The sequence below is a fragment of the Balaenoptera physalus genome, assembly GCF_965194825.1.
Source record: "Balaenoptera physalus genome assembly, chromosome: 4".
Taxonomy (NCBI): Eukaryota; Metazoa; Chordata; class Mammalia; order Artiodactyla; family Balaenopteridae; genus Balaenoptera; species Balaenoptera physalus.
In genome coordinates, this window is record NC_138891.1 from 60,158,209 (window position 1) to 60,176,019 (window position 17,811).

Consider the following 17,811-nt stretch of genomic DNA (forward strand, 5'->3'; position numbering starts at 1 on the left):
GACTCTTTACAATATCAAGACAACTAAACTCAACAGTTTGGTTTAATGTAATTTTCTTTTATATTAATTCTTATACTCAAAGTCTGATAATATGTTGTGATTAAAAAAATCAAAGATACCTATAGTGTTTCCCTGGTGGCGCAGTGGTTAAGAATCTGCCTGCCAATGCAGGGATAAACGGGTTCGAGCCCTGGTCTGGGAAGATCCCACAATCCGCGGAGCGGCTGGGCCCGTGGGCCACGGCTACTGAGCCTGCGCGTCTGGAGCCTGTGCTCCGCAACGGGAGAGGCCGCCACGGTGAGAGGCCGGCGCACCGCGATGAAGAGTGGTCCCCACTCGCCGCAACTGGAGAAAGCCCTCGCACAGAAACGAAGACCCAACATAGCCAAAAATAAATATAAATAAATAAATAAATTTATATATTAAAAAAAAAGATACCTATAGAACAAAAGTTGAAATCTTTTAAATTATGACTCCTGAGTCTTTTATCAGCTATTTTTAAAACAGGGCACAATTTGTTTTGGAAACTGTTGGTTAAAATATTAAAAGTTATTTTAGACTTTCTAAATCTCTGTTTCTTGAGGAAGAAAAACTCCTATAGTCTCTATTTAGTCAAGCTAAAATTACTTTCAAGTGAACTACTTCGAGAAGATGTAAAATGATGATAGCATGTTTCCATATCACATTTCATGAAGACAACTCAAACTAAATATAGTGCCACAAAATTGATCAAAATCTTAAGTTCTTAGTGTTCCAGTAGTTGTGTATACAAAGTTTCATTATGTGTGTATTTAATTATATTTTTAAGGAACATTTTCCTATTTAATTTATAATTTTTAAAAATTAGAAATACTTTTCAATGTAGAAAATTTGTAAAACATAGAAAACATGAAGAAAAATAATCATTCATAATGCAACTGCCTGAAGATAACCACTGTTAACATTTTGGTAAACATCTTTGTATTTTCATGCAATATATATATATATTTTCTGTACAAAATTGATTCCATATATAGTATTTGACAGTCTTCCTTTTATAGTTACATTATAGACATTTACTCATATAAATAATATTCCTCTAAAACTTTAACAGCTGTGGAATATCCATGGTATAGTTTTTAAAAAATGAAAATACTTTTTTTTCCTGAGAATCAAGTGATATGCTCATTCCAAAAAATTCAGACAGTGCAAAAAAAATATAAAAATTATAAAATTTATGTCAACCGTAAGTCCACCTTCTAGAAATATACAACTATTAATATGAACTTCCAAGCCATATATATAAGTATTGAACCTGTGCCCTCCCGCAGTGGAAGCAGAGTCCTAACCACTGGACCGCCAGGGAAGTCCTGCACACACATTATTTTAAAGGTGATTATGTTTGCTGTTTCGTGACTTTTCCTTTCTTTAAAAATTTTTAAAATTTTATTTATTTCCCAGTTTTATTGAGCTATAATTGACATTCTTTTCCTTTTAATAATGAATGTCTTTTCAAGATGATGAATATAGATCTATAACAAAATTTTAAAATTTGTGTAATATTCCATTACGAATATAACATGGGGGCAGCAAACAGGGTCGGGAGGTAGGCTTTGAAAATGGAAATGTGGGGGACTTAAATCTAGTTCTGCTAACTTAAAACTTATGAGGTCTTAGGTAAATGACTGGTTGTGAGACAGGCTGGGACCTGGGACCCTTTGCTGGGAACTGGGCCCCTTTGCTGCAGTGCTTGCACCTGGACACACTGCTCCTCGAGCAACAAAATACAAAGAAACTCTATGGGACTAAAAATAACTGCATGCATGCACAGTATAGGGCAAATCCTGGACAAAAGATACAGAGACCAAAATGCCAACTAACGCTTTTGAAGAGCTTGGAGCAAAAGCAGGGTACTGAGCATGCCCCCTGCACCACCTAAGGGGTGGGCAAACCACCTAAGGCAGCCTTCTGGCCTGAGCCCTGGACACACCCCTCCCCTCACCCCATATAAAGAACAAGCTTGCCTCCCCCTCCCCTCAGGGAATGAGCAAACAAGGGAACGTGTTGTTTGTTCTCAATCCCCCTTGCTGCAGCACGGGCCCCAATAAAGCCTTGCCTGGGTTTCTTTGCTGACCTCTTATCAATTTCTGTTGATTAAGGAGGCCAAGAACCCTGGTCGGTAACAGTTGCTGCAAATCTCAATTGCTTAATGGAAATCATAAGTGTTGGACACGTGAAGCCCTTAGCAAATGGTGGCTATTACTCATTGATGGGTTAGTGTGTTTGCGTTTTCCTCACAATGATGAACATTTTCAAAAGAATATTCTGTACATAGCAATATGGTGCACTTTTGAAGCCTCCATTTCCTTTCCCAACCTTTGGAGATGTAGAAGTGCTGCTGGAACGTTATGTACATTTTTTTTTTTTTTTTAACTTTTGGGTTTGTTTGTTTATGTATGTATGTATGTATGTATGTATGTATGTCTGTGTTGGGCCTTCGTTTCTGTGCGAGGGCTTTCTCTAGTTGTGGCAAGCGGGGGCCACTCTTCATCGCGGTGCGCGGGCGTCTCATTATCGCGGCGTCTCTTGTTGCGGAGCACAGGCTCCAGACGCCCAGGCTCAGTAATTGTGGCTCACAGGCATAGTTGCTCCGCGGCATGTGGGATCTTCCCAGACCAGGGCTCGAACCCGTGTCCCCTGCATTGGCAGGCAGATTCTCAACCACTGCGCCACCAGGGAAGCCCCGTTATGTACATTTTTAAAGGACCCCCCCCCCCGCCCCCTTTCCCCAGAAAGGCTAGAGCTAGGCCAGTGGGCATTTCCTTGAGGCGGTAGAGTGCCAGCAAAGCATCCTTTTCCAGAGTTTTCCTGTCAAAACGGTAATACAACACACAGAAAAGAATACTTCCAGTATTATTTCCAAAGGTCTTGGTTTGGGAAAAACTTTTATTGTTAAAACAAATATTCAAAGTATCTCCATCATAACGCTTATGGTATTGCTGTAGGTTCTGGTAGAAAAGCCAAATTGGTCTGCTTTGATCCTGTTTGTGGAAGTTCGCGTGCACTGCAGCAGGGGAAAACTTGCTCTCCCTCTCTCTCGTTTCCCTGATTACCTTCTAACAATGATATTACCCCCTACATTTTGCTGCGGCTTGTGAACACAGCTAAGTTGAACTGGACGTACTTAGTTTGACTTTTTAAACAGCTAAAGTGGTAACAGGTGGGGAGAGAGCTGGGCCGAACTGTGTGGAGTCGGGAGGAGGCCACCGATTTTTTTTCAAGACCGAGGCGAGAGAGTTTAGAGCCCATTGTATGTCCATTTATAGGCTCCCTCTTTCCCCCAAAGTTTGTGCCAGTGGGCGTCTGAAGCCCCCAGAGTGGGGGCTTCTCTAGGTGGGGAAGCTACTTCAGGGCTACCAGCACCTCAAGGAAGTTTCAGGGCACGATGCCCGAAACCGGCAGAACGCAGAGGCGTGGGGCAGGCGGCGCCCGTCCGGCCAGTTCAGTCCCCGCCGGCTGGAGGCCCGGACAGGCTGGGGCGGGTAAGCTGCGCGCACCGGGGGGCGGAGACGTAGGGGCGGGTCAACAAGGTCGGGCGATTGTGTCGGGAGGCGAACAGAACTTTGCGGCGGCGGGCGGAGCCGGGGGATAGTGATGTAAGGAGCGGGAGGGATCCCGCTGGGAGAATCAGGACTGCGCGGTGAGACCCCAGGCGTGTGGGGCGGGGGATCCCAGTCCCCGCCCTGTTTTCCCCGTCCCTCCCCCTGCCTCCTTCACGCCCCTCCCCCTCCTCCTCTCTGGTTGGAAAGTTTCTAGAATCTCTTCCCAGCGGCCTTTGCGGTTCCAACATGGCGGAGCTGACGGTGGAGGTTCGCGGCTCCAACGGGGCTTTCTACAAGGTACCGACCCTTTTGCCGCTTTGTCGGGTTTTCTGGGGGATGGGGCAGGTTTGAGGGAGGGTTGGTGGTCCTGGAGAGTGAGGTTTGGGGTCGAAAAGGGCGGCTAGGCCAAAGCCTGAGGCCGCTAGGTTCTTCGCTTCTCCCCCCTCCACCCGCGGTTTAACGGTCTCGGGGGCCCGGGCTCCGTTATGTTTTGAAACAACACGTCGGATATCTTTTCCGTATTCCTATTTATGAATCTTCTTCTTGGATGCTAGTGTGGCCCTTGGCGGGCCGGTGAGGAGAAGCCGAATGGCGGCAGGGAGCTCCCTGGGAGCAGGCCCGAGCTCCGGGAGGTTGGGGGCAGTCGTGAAAGGAGGTGGTGGGATTGTGTGGTCACAGCCGCTCCCCCGCCCCTCGGACTGGGCCGAGCGGGAGCGCCTCGGCCCGCTTCTCCGACCCCTCCCCACCCCCTTGGGGGGGCGCGTCGCGGAATCTTAGGAATTCACCTTTGTACTAGGGTTTCGGGCTAATAAACTTCAGTGTCTGAAGGGTGAGCGGGTGCCGGATTGAGGGTTAGAATCGAAGAGAAAACTAGAAAATCTTGAAATGTGGCGGGTAGAAATATTTTTTGCGGCCTGGGAAATTGGGCGGCGCCTGAGCTCCTCTATTACGGAAGAAAAGGCGAGAGTTCTAGGCTTTAAGATTTAAAATGTGAAATGGATTAAGGAGACACAGGTGGGGAGGTGACTAGTTTCTTTATCGGTTACCCAGTGTTTTGGGAAGGTGTTGACCCGCCCCCCCCCCCCCCGTGGTTTTCTGTTTCCATCGGGTGGAAGGAGGTGCATTACTATAGGATCGGGTCTGGAAAACGGAAGAGGAATTCGAGAGTAGAGGAATTAGTAGGGGCTTCCAGTGTAGGGGTGACATAAATGAAAATGAAATCCTTACAGTTTAGTTTTGCCATTATAACGGTCCTTTCTCCCGATTCTCCCTTTCTCCCAAAGTATGCCACGAGGTTACGAGATCAATACAAAATCTCCCCAGCTGTTGTCTGTCAGTCAATCTCACTAAGCCAGCATCTCAAATGTTTGAGAGTCCTGGCTATTTTTATGAAGGGCCTTCTCCTAATACAGGAGTAGTATTGTGAGTACGCAGAATGTATTCTCACTGCGTTTCGTTTCAGCGTGCCTTTTATCCCGCACAGAATTTTATTTTACTAGGTGGTCGTAATTCCTATTTTCAGCGTTGCTTTTCCTCTCCTAGTTTACTAATTATCTATGTGGAATTGGTTTAGCTGTCACGTGGTTATAGCATGGTGGGGAATCACAGTTGGCGTCTGAAGGATCTCTGTAAGTATTTACAAGTTTGAATCTTCTTAGGTGGTTAGCATAAAGTAGAAACAGGGACTACTTGGTGGAAAGGAGTCCTTTAATGTGTGACTGGTTACGTTATAAGTCTATGTTTACAACTAGGTGTCAGACGAAAGACCTGAGTAAAATTTGAGTAGATACTTAATTAACTTCTGTTCTTTATTTGTTTAAGATGATTTTTGGTGTGGACCATTTTTTAAAAGTCTTTATTGAATTTGTTACAACTGTTGCTTCTGTTTTATGTTTTGGTTTTTTGGCTGAGGGGCATGTGGGATCTTAGTTCCCCTACGAGGGATCCAGCCCATACTCCCTGCATGGAAGGCGAAGTCTTAACCACTGCACTTCCACGGAAGTCCCCTTCTTTTCTTAAACCTAATGGTTGCCTTCTCTGAACGACTGCAGATACAGTTGTGGCACGGTGCACAAAGAATGGGCTTATACTTTTTCCTGTTAAGGGTAGATAAGGTTCATCATATTTGTATCATTTTTACTATTTGGCTATTCAATTCTTGTGTAATGGAGGTATGCATTTTTTCCTGGCATATCGAAATACAGAAAAGATTATTTTGCCTTAACAAATTATTTTTAGCATGTTGATGGTAGATACAACACCATTTCTTTTTATCCAAGTATATTTTATGTTGTTCACCTGCTATACATATACTTTATTTTTAATTTATAAGGTTGAATAATAAGATCGTCAGTTTGAATGTTTTAGTAAAGATTGTTTACCATCTTACTTTGGTTTCCCAAAGTTTTTTGGTTGTTTTATTTTGCTTTTGTCAATTCACGAATCAGATGCCCCCATTTTGGAACTCCAAAGTATTTGTTGTTGATACCTATCCATACTATACAAAATCTGCTTGATTCTTAGACTTTGATTCCATTACCCATTTTTGCCTAACAAAGTAAAGTTAGGTGGTTTTTTGGCAGAGGTTGGGAAGGACTCTAGTCACGTTGTCTCTACTGAGATAGCACTTGAACGTTTGGAATTTTATGTCCTGCCATAATCCATTTGTACATGCACTTTGTGGAAACTACGGTCTTCGAACTCTGGAAGAGTGAGCATGATGAAGTGGAAGGAGCCCTGCATTTGAAGTTAAACACATAGGAATTCTAGGTCTGTACATACTTCAGCTTACTTAACATTGTCTAGCAATGCACCCTTGACCAAATATCCCTGGGCTATAGTCTTTTGTATAAAATGAGGGTTTTGAAGTAGTTCAGTAGTCTGCAGTATTTTTTATCCCATGAAACTGTCCGCTTGGAAAAAAATTGGCTTACCGCAGAAACAGTTTTATTAATTTTAATTACATGAATTTTTTGAGATTAATTTGCATATGGTAAAGTGCATCTTTTTTGACATACAATTATGTGAGCTTTGATAAATGCTAACAGTTGTGTAGCCACTACCACTAGCATGAGGGGATAGAATAGTTCCACCATCCTCTTAATTTCTATCCTGCCCCTTTGCAGTCATCCTCTCTCCACACCCCCAGAACCTGGGGTGGTTTCTGTCCCCATAGTTTTGCCTTTTCCAGAATGTCCTAAACAGAATCATACAGAAAACTGTGTAGAGTTTTCAGTTTGGCTTTTGTTTAGTGTGGAAGTAATTTTATTTTAAGTAATTTTTTTTAATTTAAAAAATAATACATGGTCAGTGAGGGATTTTAGAAACTATCAGAAAAAAACAGAAGTTGCCTTGAGATAACAACAGGTAACATTTTGGTGTATTTTTTTCTTTCAGTGGTGGTTTTCAATGTACAGGTGACTCTGATTTTTCCTCCTCATTTTCTCACCTTTTCTCTGCCCTGCCCTCCCCCAACACACTTGGCTGTAAATGCGAATTGCCATTGAAGAACTTCAAAGTCATGGGATTAGTAGCCAGTATCATCATGCTTGAGGCAGTGCGCTGTAGACATTGATTAAAGATGTTTAGTGGAACTGAAACTTCATTGCACAAAATAATTGGAACCGGTGAAGAAGATTCAACCCCAAAATAGAGTAGTCTCTTTTTTCCCCCCAAATATTTACACAAACGATTGCATACTAAATACTTTGTTCTGCATCCTGCGCTTTTTACTTAACAGTGGATCTGTGGTAGTTACAGACATAAAAACTTGGTATACTCTTGTTTGAAGCCAGATAACTCTATAGGGGTTGGGAAGAATGGGAAATATGGTAATTAAGCACTTGATGGGGGATGTAATTTTATATAAAAATTCGCTTTTGTAGCCTTTTTTATCTGGAGTGCGGCAGCATAGGATTTATACTACTGGTCATGTAAGATGCCTTTTTTCTTTTTGTTTCCTTTTTAAAGCTTTCAGATGGAATTTACATTTTCTGATAGTGTATTTACAGAGTTGTGTAACCATTACCACAATCTTATTTTAGAACATTTTCGTTAACCCCAAAAAAGCCTTGTGCCCATTTGGGGTCATTAAAATGCTTTTTAACTGATGTATATGATCTTAAACTTTGTAATAGCATTTTAGCTTGCATAGCCGTGAGCAGAATATAATTTTAAATAGAAGTTGAAAGTAAGTCACTCAGTTTCTGGCTCTTGGAGAGGAAAGTTTCCATGGTGTTCCAAGGAAATGTGTGATCTCTAAGATGGCTGAATGAATTTTCAGGCCTTCTCTGTAGAAGATAGAATTACTTTTAGAGCTCCGTGATTTCTAGTTTTGACTGTGTAATTGATCAACTACAGAACATTTTAAAGTGCTATGATATTTGCAAAATTTCCTTTTTGCTTTAGTTTAATATTTAAATGAAATTTGAGAGTAATTAAATCATGCAATAGGTTTATTATTGCTAATGATGATGGTCTGTAGAGTTACAGTAAAGGAGTTGTGTTTTGAAAATGTACTGACTTCAAAGTTAGTGTAGAATATTGTTGATTTCTTTGTGGAGATTAGTAATTGAGGAAAAGATGGTTGCTCTCTTACTGGGGACACTATTAAATTAAGAACATACAGTTCCAGGTATTTTGAAGCTATTGTTGTACATGTTTTAAAATGCAGTTTTTTAAATATGTAGAAGAGCTAGGATTTAACTAAGTGAAAAGGCCACTTAATTTTTAAAAATTAAATTTAAATACTTAAATACTTTTCCTGTGGAGTTTTGTTTTTGTATTACAAGAACAATGTGTAATTAATGAAACATCGGAAAACACAAAAGCAAAGAAAGAAAACTGTAATCTCGGGACTTCCCTGGTGGCGCAGTGGTTAAGAATCCACTTGCCAATGCAGGGGACACGAGTTTGAGCCCTGGTCCGGGAAGATCCCACATGCCGTGCCACAACTACTGAGCCTGCGCTCTAGAGCCTGCGAGCCATAACTGCTGAGCCCATGTGCCACAACTGTTGAAGCCCACGCACCTAGAGCCTGTGCTCTGCAACAAGAGAAGCCACTGCAATGAGAAGCTTGCGCGCCGCAACTAGAGAAAGCCCGCGTGCAGCAACGAAGACCCAACACAACCAAAAATAAATAAATAAGTTTATTTAAAAAAAACCCAAAAAACCATAATCTTATCTATCTAGAGAATTTGTTGTCAAGGCCTTGGCTTTACTTACAGAAAACATACTTTTTTCCATATTTTTCTTTCTGTACATGTTTATATTTTTTATATCATCAGATATTTGTGTGTATTCTGTGAGTAAAATAATAGTTTACTATTATTTGTTTATTACTATTATCTGTTATTTACTGTGTATTCTTTGAGGCTTGTACATGTATTTCCTGATTTCTCTCAGGGACTGCATGAGGTATGTGTTTTTATCCTCATTTTACATATTAGGAAACTGCCAATAATGATTAAATAACGTCCCAATTACACTGTAGCTGAAATGAGATTTAACACCAGGGCTTCTCACTTCCAGTTGCCTAGTTCAGCATAGCATGAGAGGTTCGCCAAAGGAAATCTCACGGCAGTAAGCTTGTGTTTTAGCTAGGAAGACAAGGCAGACACTTGACTGGATAATAACAACTCAGGAACTGAATTCTCTACCACAGTGTTAAGGATGTAGCAAACTTGCTTTTTTGTAGTTGAAGAGCAGTATGCATTCTGTGATTGACCCTTAATTCTCGTACTAGCTAGTTTGTGAGGGCTTAGGTTTTTCATCCGCAGTATGAGGCACTTGGATTTCTTTTGACAATTTATCAAGTGGTGGAATCTGCTAGATTGTTAGTTCACTAAGGTCCTATCTAGCTCTAACAACAATAACAGCTATTATCTGATGAGCACTCAGACTATCAGACTGTGTAGGTACTTTACATGAATTTATCTTATTTAGTCCTCTCAGTCAGAGTGAAAGAGATAATGTTACCCCATTTGAGGAAACTGAGGCTAAGCGAATCTATCCGTAAAATTAATAGGCTGATTCAAGATTCATAATGATGTTTTGGACTCCCAGAGGGCCTGATCTCTAACCATTATGTGATTTTTTTTTTCCAAGTACGAATATGTGGCTTATCAAATTATTAATTATAAATTATTCTGATGAATACAATGGGAGTCAAGAGGACTGAATTGGGAGGATTCCTGGAGAAATGATTTGAGCTTTGCTTCACATTACAGAAATCTGCCCTTTCCAATGGTAGCCACTCGCCATGGAGCTGAAATGTACTAGTCTGAATTGAGATGTGCTTTAATTGTAAAAGTCATACTAGATTTTAAAGACTTAGTATGAAAAAAGGAATGTAAGACTGCAGAGTTTTAAAATTTTGGTTACGTGTTGAAATAATATTTTGGAAATATAGGGTTAAAATTATTAAAATTAACTTCACCTGCTTTTTACTTATTTTAATATACTTAGAAATTTTAAAACTAGATATATGGCTCAAATTATAATTTGTGCTGGATAGTTGTGATTTATACCATCCTTAATTGTTAGCTTTATAGTGTTCGTTATGTGTAAGGTATTTTGGGAAATGTTTGAAATGCTTTTTTATATATGTATGAAACGTCCTGTTCAAATTTTAAGATGTGACACAGTAGTTATCAAAAGGCTTGAGAAAATTCTTTGGCAGATGTTTAGCTAATAGTAAATTCTGTTGTGATGCTGGTGTAAAATTTTCTAGACCAAATCTAAATTTTCTAGGACCAAATAAAGAATAGCTTGAGCAAAACAAAATTAAGCAATGCAAAGCATTACTTTTGTTAATCTGTACGTGTAATATATATTTACACGTACAACAATCTCTTCAATTTATTTTTCCTTACATTTAAGAGGCTGATAGCCATGGCAAAATTGAACCAAAGTTAAATCTAAGTTAATGTTAGTTGTTATAACTTGTCTTCCATACTCTAGCCTCAGCATATTTTGCTTAGCTTTTTTGGGAGCATGAGTAGAGGTCTCCCCAGTAATAACTATGAGATTTATAGTTGTTGGCAAAGCAACATGGCATTTCCCTGTCAGTATTTCTTAAGAATCAGGAATCTCATCTTTTGGGTTCCTATCTCCGTGCCTTTCTTATTCTGGCTAATTAATAATAGTAAAACTTCTTGGGACTTCCTTGGGACTTCCTTGGCAGTCCAGTGGTTAAGACTCTGCACTCCCAATTCAGGGGGCAGGGGTTCAGTCCGTGGTCGGGGAACTAAGATCCTGATGCTGCACAGCGTGGCCAAAAAAAAAAAAGTAGAACTTTTCTTGTTTCATAGCTTTTTGCTTTAATAGTTTTCCAGGTTATTTTCAAGTCTGAAGTTTTCCAGTGACTTGATATGTGTAGTTAGTTCATTAGTAGACCTTCAGTACATATTTGTTGAATGAACAAATGGATCAGTCATTCTTGGTGTCTGGACACTCTTTTGACTTGTTAATATCTGTATAAATGCATATATACAAAACTAAATTATTTCTGATTTTGATTCAAACTGAACTTAAATTTTTTTTTTTTGAGGGCTTACACATTGATCCTGGTCAAGCTCAGATATGTCCCAGAACTTTATGCATATATAGAATTATAGAGAACTTAAACTCAACTCTTGGCAACAGGAAAGTCATTATAGTTTTGTGTGGCCATTTGAAACCTCTGAGTCTTTCTATTTCAGGAACTGTTGGATATTATAAACTTGTGAAATTAATAAACCAAGAACATTACTAGTATGTAAGCATTAGTAGATATTTATGTATTCTTATGAAATCCTCGCATTTTCATTGTCATTTTTTATTCAGAACAGTTAAGTGTTCAGTACTAATGGATGCTGAAGGCTTGCCTTGAGTAACTTTTTTCCTTAAAAGGACTTATTCCATAATGATGCAATAATTTCTGTAATACATAATTAGTAAATTTGTGGATTTTATTTGTAGAACATGTGTCCATTGATTTGAAATAATTTCCAGACATAGATGTAGGTCCTTTAAAAAAAAAAGTGTGTATTGTTTGAAGTTAAGAAAATTTTTGATTGCAGCAGTCTTGAATGTGCTCATTACGGGAATCAAATAACAACCCAGATCTTTTAGGTGTTGTATGTAAACATCAAACAAACGAGTTTATTACTTAGAATGTGGATTTGAGATCACTAGAGATGGAAAAATTAAAAAGATATGGGGAGTGGTAATGTGTTTATATATGTGCTGTATGGAAGTAGTGCTGATTGATGGAGTATTAAAGATAATCTCAACTCTTTAAAAATATTTATACATGTATATGCAAGTGTATAATTTTATACATATGTATAAGCATATACATATTTGCTTTATTGTAAATTTTTTTCTTTTTTTTCTTTTTCCCTTGATTTCCCTTCTCCACGTGATCTCTCATTCACAGTCCATTTCGGTAGCCTGTTTGTAGCCAAGTATACATCGTGCCAGATTTTTCTTCATACTCATAGAATGTACATAGATACACATTCAGATACAAACGTAGGTGTTTTTCAATACTGCTCTGTAAAAATAAGATAATCTACATCTTGGCCATTTTTTGTTGGAGTGTAATTAATTTTTTAATGGTTACATATTTCATCATAAGAATTACTGTGAAATCCAGCCATTCCCCAGTTAATAGACACTTTGTTTTCAGTTTTTTGCTGCTCCATGTGTGTTTCCATTGGATAGGTTTCAAAGAGCGAGATAGCTTGGTGGAAGGGAACTTTTACCTGTTAACTCTAATAAATGTTAACAGATTACATTCCGAAAGGCTTAACACTTTGTATTTTCTCAATTGATGAATGTCAGCTTTTTTTTTTTTTACATCCTTGCCAGAAATAGGCATTATAATCTTTGATTTTTGTGAATCTCTTGGATGTAAAGATTGCAACTTTGATTTGCAAATCCCCACATGTGAATTTTAATGTTTGTTGGCCATTTGGATTTGCTTTTCCATAAATCACTTGTTTTTCCCCATTTTCCTTCTGGGATGTCCTTTTTTGCTTTTTGAGATTTCTTAGGACTCATTATATGAATACCCCCTCTCCATCTATAATTTGTTAACTCTCTGGTATCCCTGGCCATAGAGAAGTTCTGTTTTTTACATACTGAGGTATTTTTTCCCTGTTAAGGGTTCAGGGTTTCCAGCCTGGTTAAGACAGCCTGTGTCCAGATTATACATACAGTTCCTTAGGTTTTCTTAAAGTGTTTTATTTGTTTATTTCATATTTACTACATCAAGTCTTATTTTGAATATCATAGGCAGTTGTGGTAGCACCATGTATTAAACAATAATTCTCTGTTTTAAAGTTTTTGTTTTTGTTTTTGTTTGCACATGGGGAAATTAGGTACTGTTCTCATCAGCCAGATCTTCCTCACTTCTAGGATTGGGATGGGAGGAACTCCACCATCTAGGAGAGGTGGGTCCCATTCAGGGTTGATAGAACCTTCTGAGAATTGCTCCAAAAAGTTTCTAGGGTGCTCTGGGAAGACCGTAAAGAGTTCCTGAAGGAGGATATTGTGACTTGCTTTTGGGCAAGTAAAGCCAGTTAAAAGAGTCTTATTTTCCTTACCTTACTGCTCTGGGCCCTCTTTTCTTTTACCTACTACATAGTAAGTAGTGGATCTGAGACCAGTCTTAACAGTAAAACCAGTATATTGTATTGCTCAGTGTTTTTTTCCCCTTCCCTAATAAGGAGTTCTTTCTGTATCTGTTAACTGTATACACAGTCCAGAAACATAAAGTTTGTTTATTAAATTCTTTAAATTACTTGACATAAAAGTTCCAGGAAGATTAACTGTAGTATTTTTAGGGGGAGAAGGAGTAGCTTTAAGTACTCTTGGCACACCTTTGAGTGCCTAGGAATTACCTTAGTTTAAGAAGCTTCAGCTCCTTCAGTTCGCAGACTGAGACTCATGTGTAAAATTGCTTAGGTCTGGGAGTCCCTAAGTCAGTTTTCTCAACCTAATGGTTTCTCATCTGAATTATAAAGCAGAGGAACACCGTTTTCTCAATTCTTCCAAGGATTGTGCATGGCTAGTACTATTCTAGATACATGGGAGAGAAGTTCATTATACACAATGAATGACTTGGTGATTGGGCTGTATTCTCGTAGAACTCTGATTAAGAAATAGTTTGCTGTATTCACTTTTCTCTTTTTTTTTAATCTTGTAAAATGGATCATACATGTGTGGAGTGCAAAAGCAGGACAGCAGATGATTCTGACTGTTGACATGTTGATTGATTTTAGGTATAAAAGTAAGCATGGGTGGAGATGTGTATATAATTGGAAGTTGGGTTTTAGAGTCCAGGGAACAGGTTATTTTTCCATATGTAGATTTGGGAAATCAGTGGAAGAGCCATACAATTTCATTGTATTAAAAATGGCATCAGTTGTAAGAGGCACTAAAAAAGAAGAAATGTTGCCAATTGATCTATGAGTGGTAGTTTTATCTTTTAAAATTCTTTTCTATATCACCTGAAAGATTATCTTTAAACATTTGCATACATAAGGAAAATAGAAGCAAAGTAAATTGGCTAAAACATTTTCAGGTTCAGATGATTGTGTTTCTTCTCACAATATCTTCCTCAGTGTCATGGAGAGCATTGATGTTGCAAGCATACTTTAAAAGAGCTCTCTATTATCTCCAGGATTTTCTTACAAGAATTTTCACCCACTCTGCAAGTTTTGATGCTGGTGCTTTCTTGATTTTATCAGAAGGTGTCAACAGAACAACCTTCTGGTAAGAAACCTAAATCCTTCCTAAAATGGTACTTCATTGGTTTGCTGAATGAACTATTGAGGGGTTGCAATCAAGTGCCACAGAAAATTGCAAGCAAACCAAGTTTGAGCATGCTTAACAGTGACGTTTATATCCTGGCAGCCATTCAGCTATTGGCTATTCTAAGATGCCATCAATTGTAGGAAGCATCCTGATTGCAGGAATGCACAATTGTTAGAATTGTTGGGCTGGGAAAGTAGACTGGGGTCAGAGAATGAATCACTAAACAAACTGATAATTGATCAAAGAATAACAAGTCATCATCCATTTTGTCAGTTCTTGAAAAACAAAAACCTGAGGTGAATTTTGCATAAATTATGCTATTAACTTTTCTTTTCTCATGGGTTATATTTTTGTAATTACATTTATTCACAGCAGCAAATTTTAACTGTGGAGTTTGGGAAAATGGAGAGTTTACCCAGTCAGAGGAAAGGCCCTACAGGATCTAACAAACTGATTCCAGTGCCTCTTAATGTACTGAGAATTTATTTTAAACAGTTTATTTTTTAAAAATTTATTTTATTGAAGTATAGTTGATTTACAATGCGTTTCTGCTGTATAGCAAAGTGATTCGGTTATGCATATATATATATTTTTCATATTCTTTTCCATTATGGTTTATCACAGGATATTGGATATAGTTCCCTGTGCTGTACAGTAGGACCTTGTTGTTTATCCATTCTGTATATAATAGTTTGCATCTGCTAATGTCAAACTCCCAATCCATCCCTCCCCCACCCCACCTCCCCCTTGGCAACCACAAGTCTGTTCTCTATGTCAATCAGTTTATTTTTAGAAATACAGCATTTTATCACAAATTTGCTTCAATAATTGAGCCATCAACTGTAATGTCTTAATACATTGGAAAAGGCAACTAAAATATAGTTATTTGACTGTTGTGCCAAATAAATATAAAACTTTTAAATGTCATACCAGTGATCCTGAGAAAGACTTTAAAGAGAAGATCTTAAATTATATAAGAATACTAGATCAGGTTTGAAGGAGGCAGTAATGTGACTGTGAGAACTTTTTGCTTGCTTAGGAGAATAAATGTGAACTAGAGGTTTGATTCCTGATGATGACTCCTTGCTTTACCACTTCAGATAAGAGTCATTGAAAACATAGCCTCCATTTAGGAAGCTTGTTCTGTGTCTTGCTGGCCTCTTTTGCTCAGTCTATTGGCAATCAGTAAACTCTTCTAACAAGAATTTTGAGGTTTAAGAGTTACAGCTTTAGGGCATAAGTGTTGGGTTTTTGGGTATGGGCTTCCACTTTAAACCTCATTTTGAGGATTCAGACTGTCTGACTTCTGTGGTAATAGTTTGCTGAGTATTAAATTTTTTTTTTTCATATAAATTTATTTATTTTTGGCTGCGTTCGTTCTTCGTTTGCTGCGCATGGGCTTTCTCTAGTTGCGGCGAGCAGGGGCTACTCTTCGTTGAGGTGTGCGGGCTTCTCATTGCGGTGGCTTCTCTTGTTGCGGAGCACAGGCTTTAGGCACGTGGACTTCAGTAGTTGCGGCGTGCAGGCTCAGTAGTTGCGGCGCACGGGCTTAGTTGCTCCGCAGCATGTGGGATCTTCCTGGACCAGGGCTCAAACCCGTGTCCCCTGCATTGGCAGGCGGATTCTTAACCACTGCGCCACCAGGGAAGTCCCAGTATAAAATTTTTTAAGTTTCTACTTCCCCCTTTGTAAGATATGTGAATTTAGTGTTGTAATGAATTACAATAATGGGAGGTCATTAGTGGATTTTTGAAAAATCTGAAGTAGCAGGTGAATTTGAAATGATACTTTTCAAAGGAATTTTTTTAGACTAGGATGATAGTTCCTAATGAGTTTAGTGGGAATGTTCTCAAAGGGATTCATGGATCTCTGCAGATTGCTAGGCCATCATCACTTAAGCAAAGCTTCTGATAAATTGATTAGTATATTAAACAAGGTAGCTGCCTTTCCAGTTGTAAATTAGATTTTAATATTTTGTTCTGGGACTTTGCCTTAAATAGGCTTTTTAGGAATGGTGCCTTATTTCTTCATAATAGTGTTGCTGCTAGAGGTAACCTTTTAGAGTTTAAAACTGGGAATTAGCAAAAGCATTTTGTTATTTAATTGATAATGATTTAATTGAAGAGAGTTCAAGACAGAAGATGAGGTTTTATTTATTTAATTTATTTTTTAAAAACATACGTTTTATTTATTTTTTGGCTGTGTTGGGTCTTCGTTGTGGTCCCTGGGCTTCTCTCTAGTTGTGGTGCGTGGGCTCAGTAGTTGCCTGGTGTGGGCTTAGTTGCCCTGAGGCATGTGGGATTTTAGTTCCCAGACCAGGGATTGAACTGTCGTCCCCTGCATTGCATGACCGATTCTTAACCACTGGACTACCAGGAAAGTCCCAGAAGATGAGGTTTTAAATTCAGCATTTACAACCTCCTAGGGAGTAAAACTTTGGGGCTATATAGATGTATATAGTTTCAGCTTCTCTTTCTCTAAAATGAGGGATCTGGAAGGTCTGTAAAAGAAATTGTGTTTCTCTTTGGACTGGCTTTCCCACAGCCATCTGTTCTGACTTTTGATTGTATTTATAATCTCATTCTGTCAATTCTTGAAATTCATTCATACCGTGTGTATTATTGCTTATCAATAGGATTTTTTCTCCCTATGACTACCCTCGTCGAGTTGAAAAACGTTTTTTTCAGCTGTAGTGTTCTGTAACTTCAAAAATGTGTGTTTAAGTTAGGCAGATATCTGGAATGCACCTTGTTCTTTCCACAGGACATTGAAGCTCCCACCTCAAAATTGCCAAGCACCTTGTCTTTTTTGTCTTGATTATTGTAGCTTTAAAATAATTTTCAGTATTTGGTACGGATAGTGTTTTCTCATTATTCTCTACCCCCATTTAAAAGTTGCCTTACTGAATGCCTTCTTGTTTGTTTTTAAGATAGGCTTTGATGTAATTTTATTAAGGTTAACTCCCTATTCCCTCAACAGAATTACACATTCCTTTGTGTTTTAGTAGGATCCCATTTAGGGGCATGTTGAAAATTTTAAAATATCAAGAGTGCTTTACGTTTCCCTAAATGGTCTATTTCTATTCATTAGTCAAGTTTCACAGATGTCTGCACGTAGGTCGTGTACAGTTTTTTGTTGTTGAGGGCATTTCTAGGACCTTGCTGTTAGTAGAATATTTTTTGTTTGTTTTATTTTCCAGTGCTTATTTTTATCTAGAAAAGCTAATTTGGTTAACTTGCCACCTTACTGAATCTTTGAATTTTCTTTTTAAATTTTTATTTTAGGCTAGATTGGATTTGGAAAAAAAATTCTTCAATTAGTGCTTCCAGGGCTCAGATTCCTGCTATTCCCTCTGTTCCTGCCTTACTCCTAATTTACATATAATTTTTGGCATTCCTGGGTTTTTATTATATGATGCTCTGTTTGT

At 38.6% G+C, this 17,811-nt stretch overlaps 1 protein-coding gene across 11 annotated transcripts in view; it reads left to right on the forward strand.

The window, feature by feature from the left end:
* Positions 1 to 3,611: 3,611 nt before the first annotated feature.
* FXR1 (FMR1 autosomal homolog 1) overlaps positions 3,612 to 17,811 on the forward strand; it is a 56,694-nt gene continuing 42,494 nt past the window's right edge. For 3 of the 11 annotated variants that reach the window (XM_082461392.1, XM_082461393.1, XM_082461396.1), the window contains exon 1: positions 3,612 to 3,878. In XM_082461392.1, the coding sequence (XP_082317518.1) occupies positions 3,828 to 3,878 (51 nt within the window). In that variant the 5' untranslated portion in view covers positions 3,612 to 3,827. The remainder of the gene's footprint in view (positions 3,879 to 17,811) is intronic. The other 8 variants (XM_082461386.1, XM_082461390.1, XM_082461388.1 and 5 more) reach the window with 5 other exon arrangements.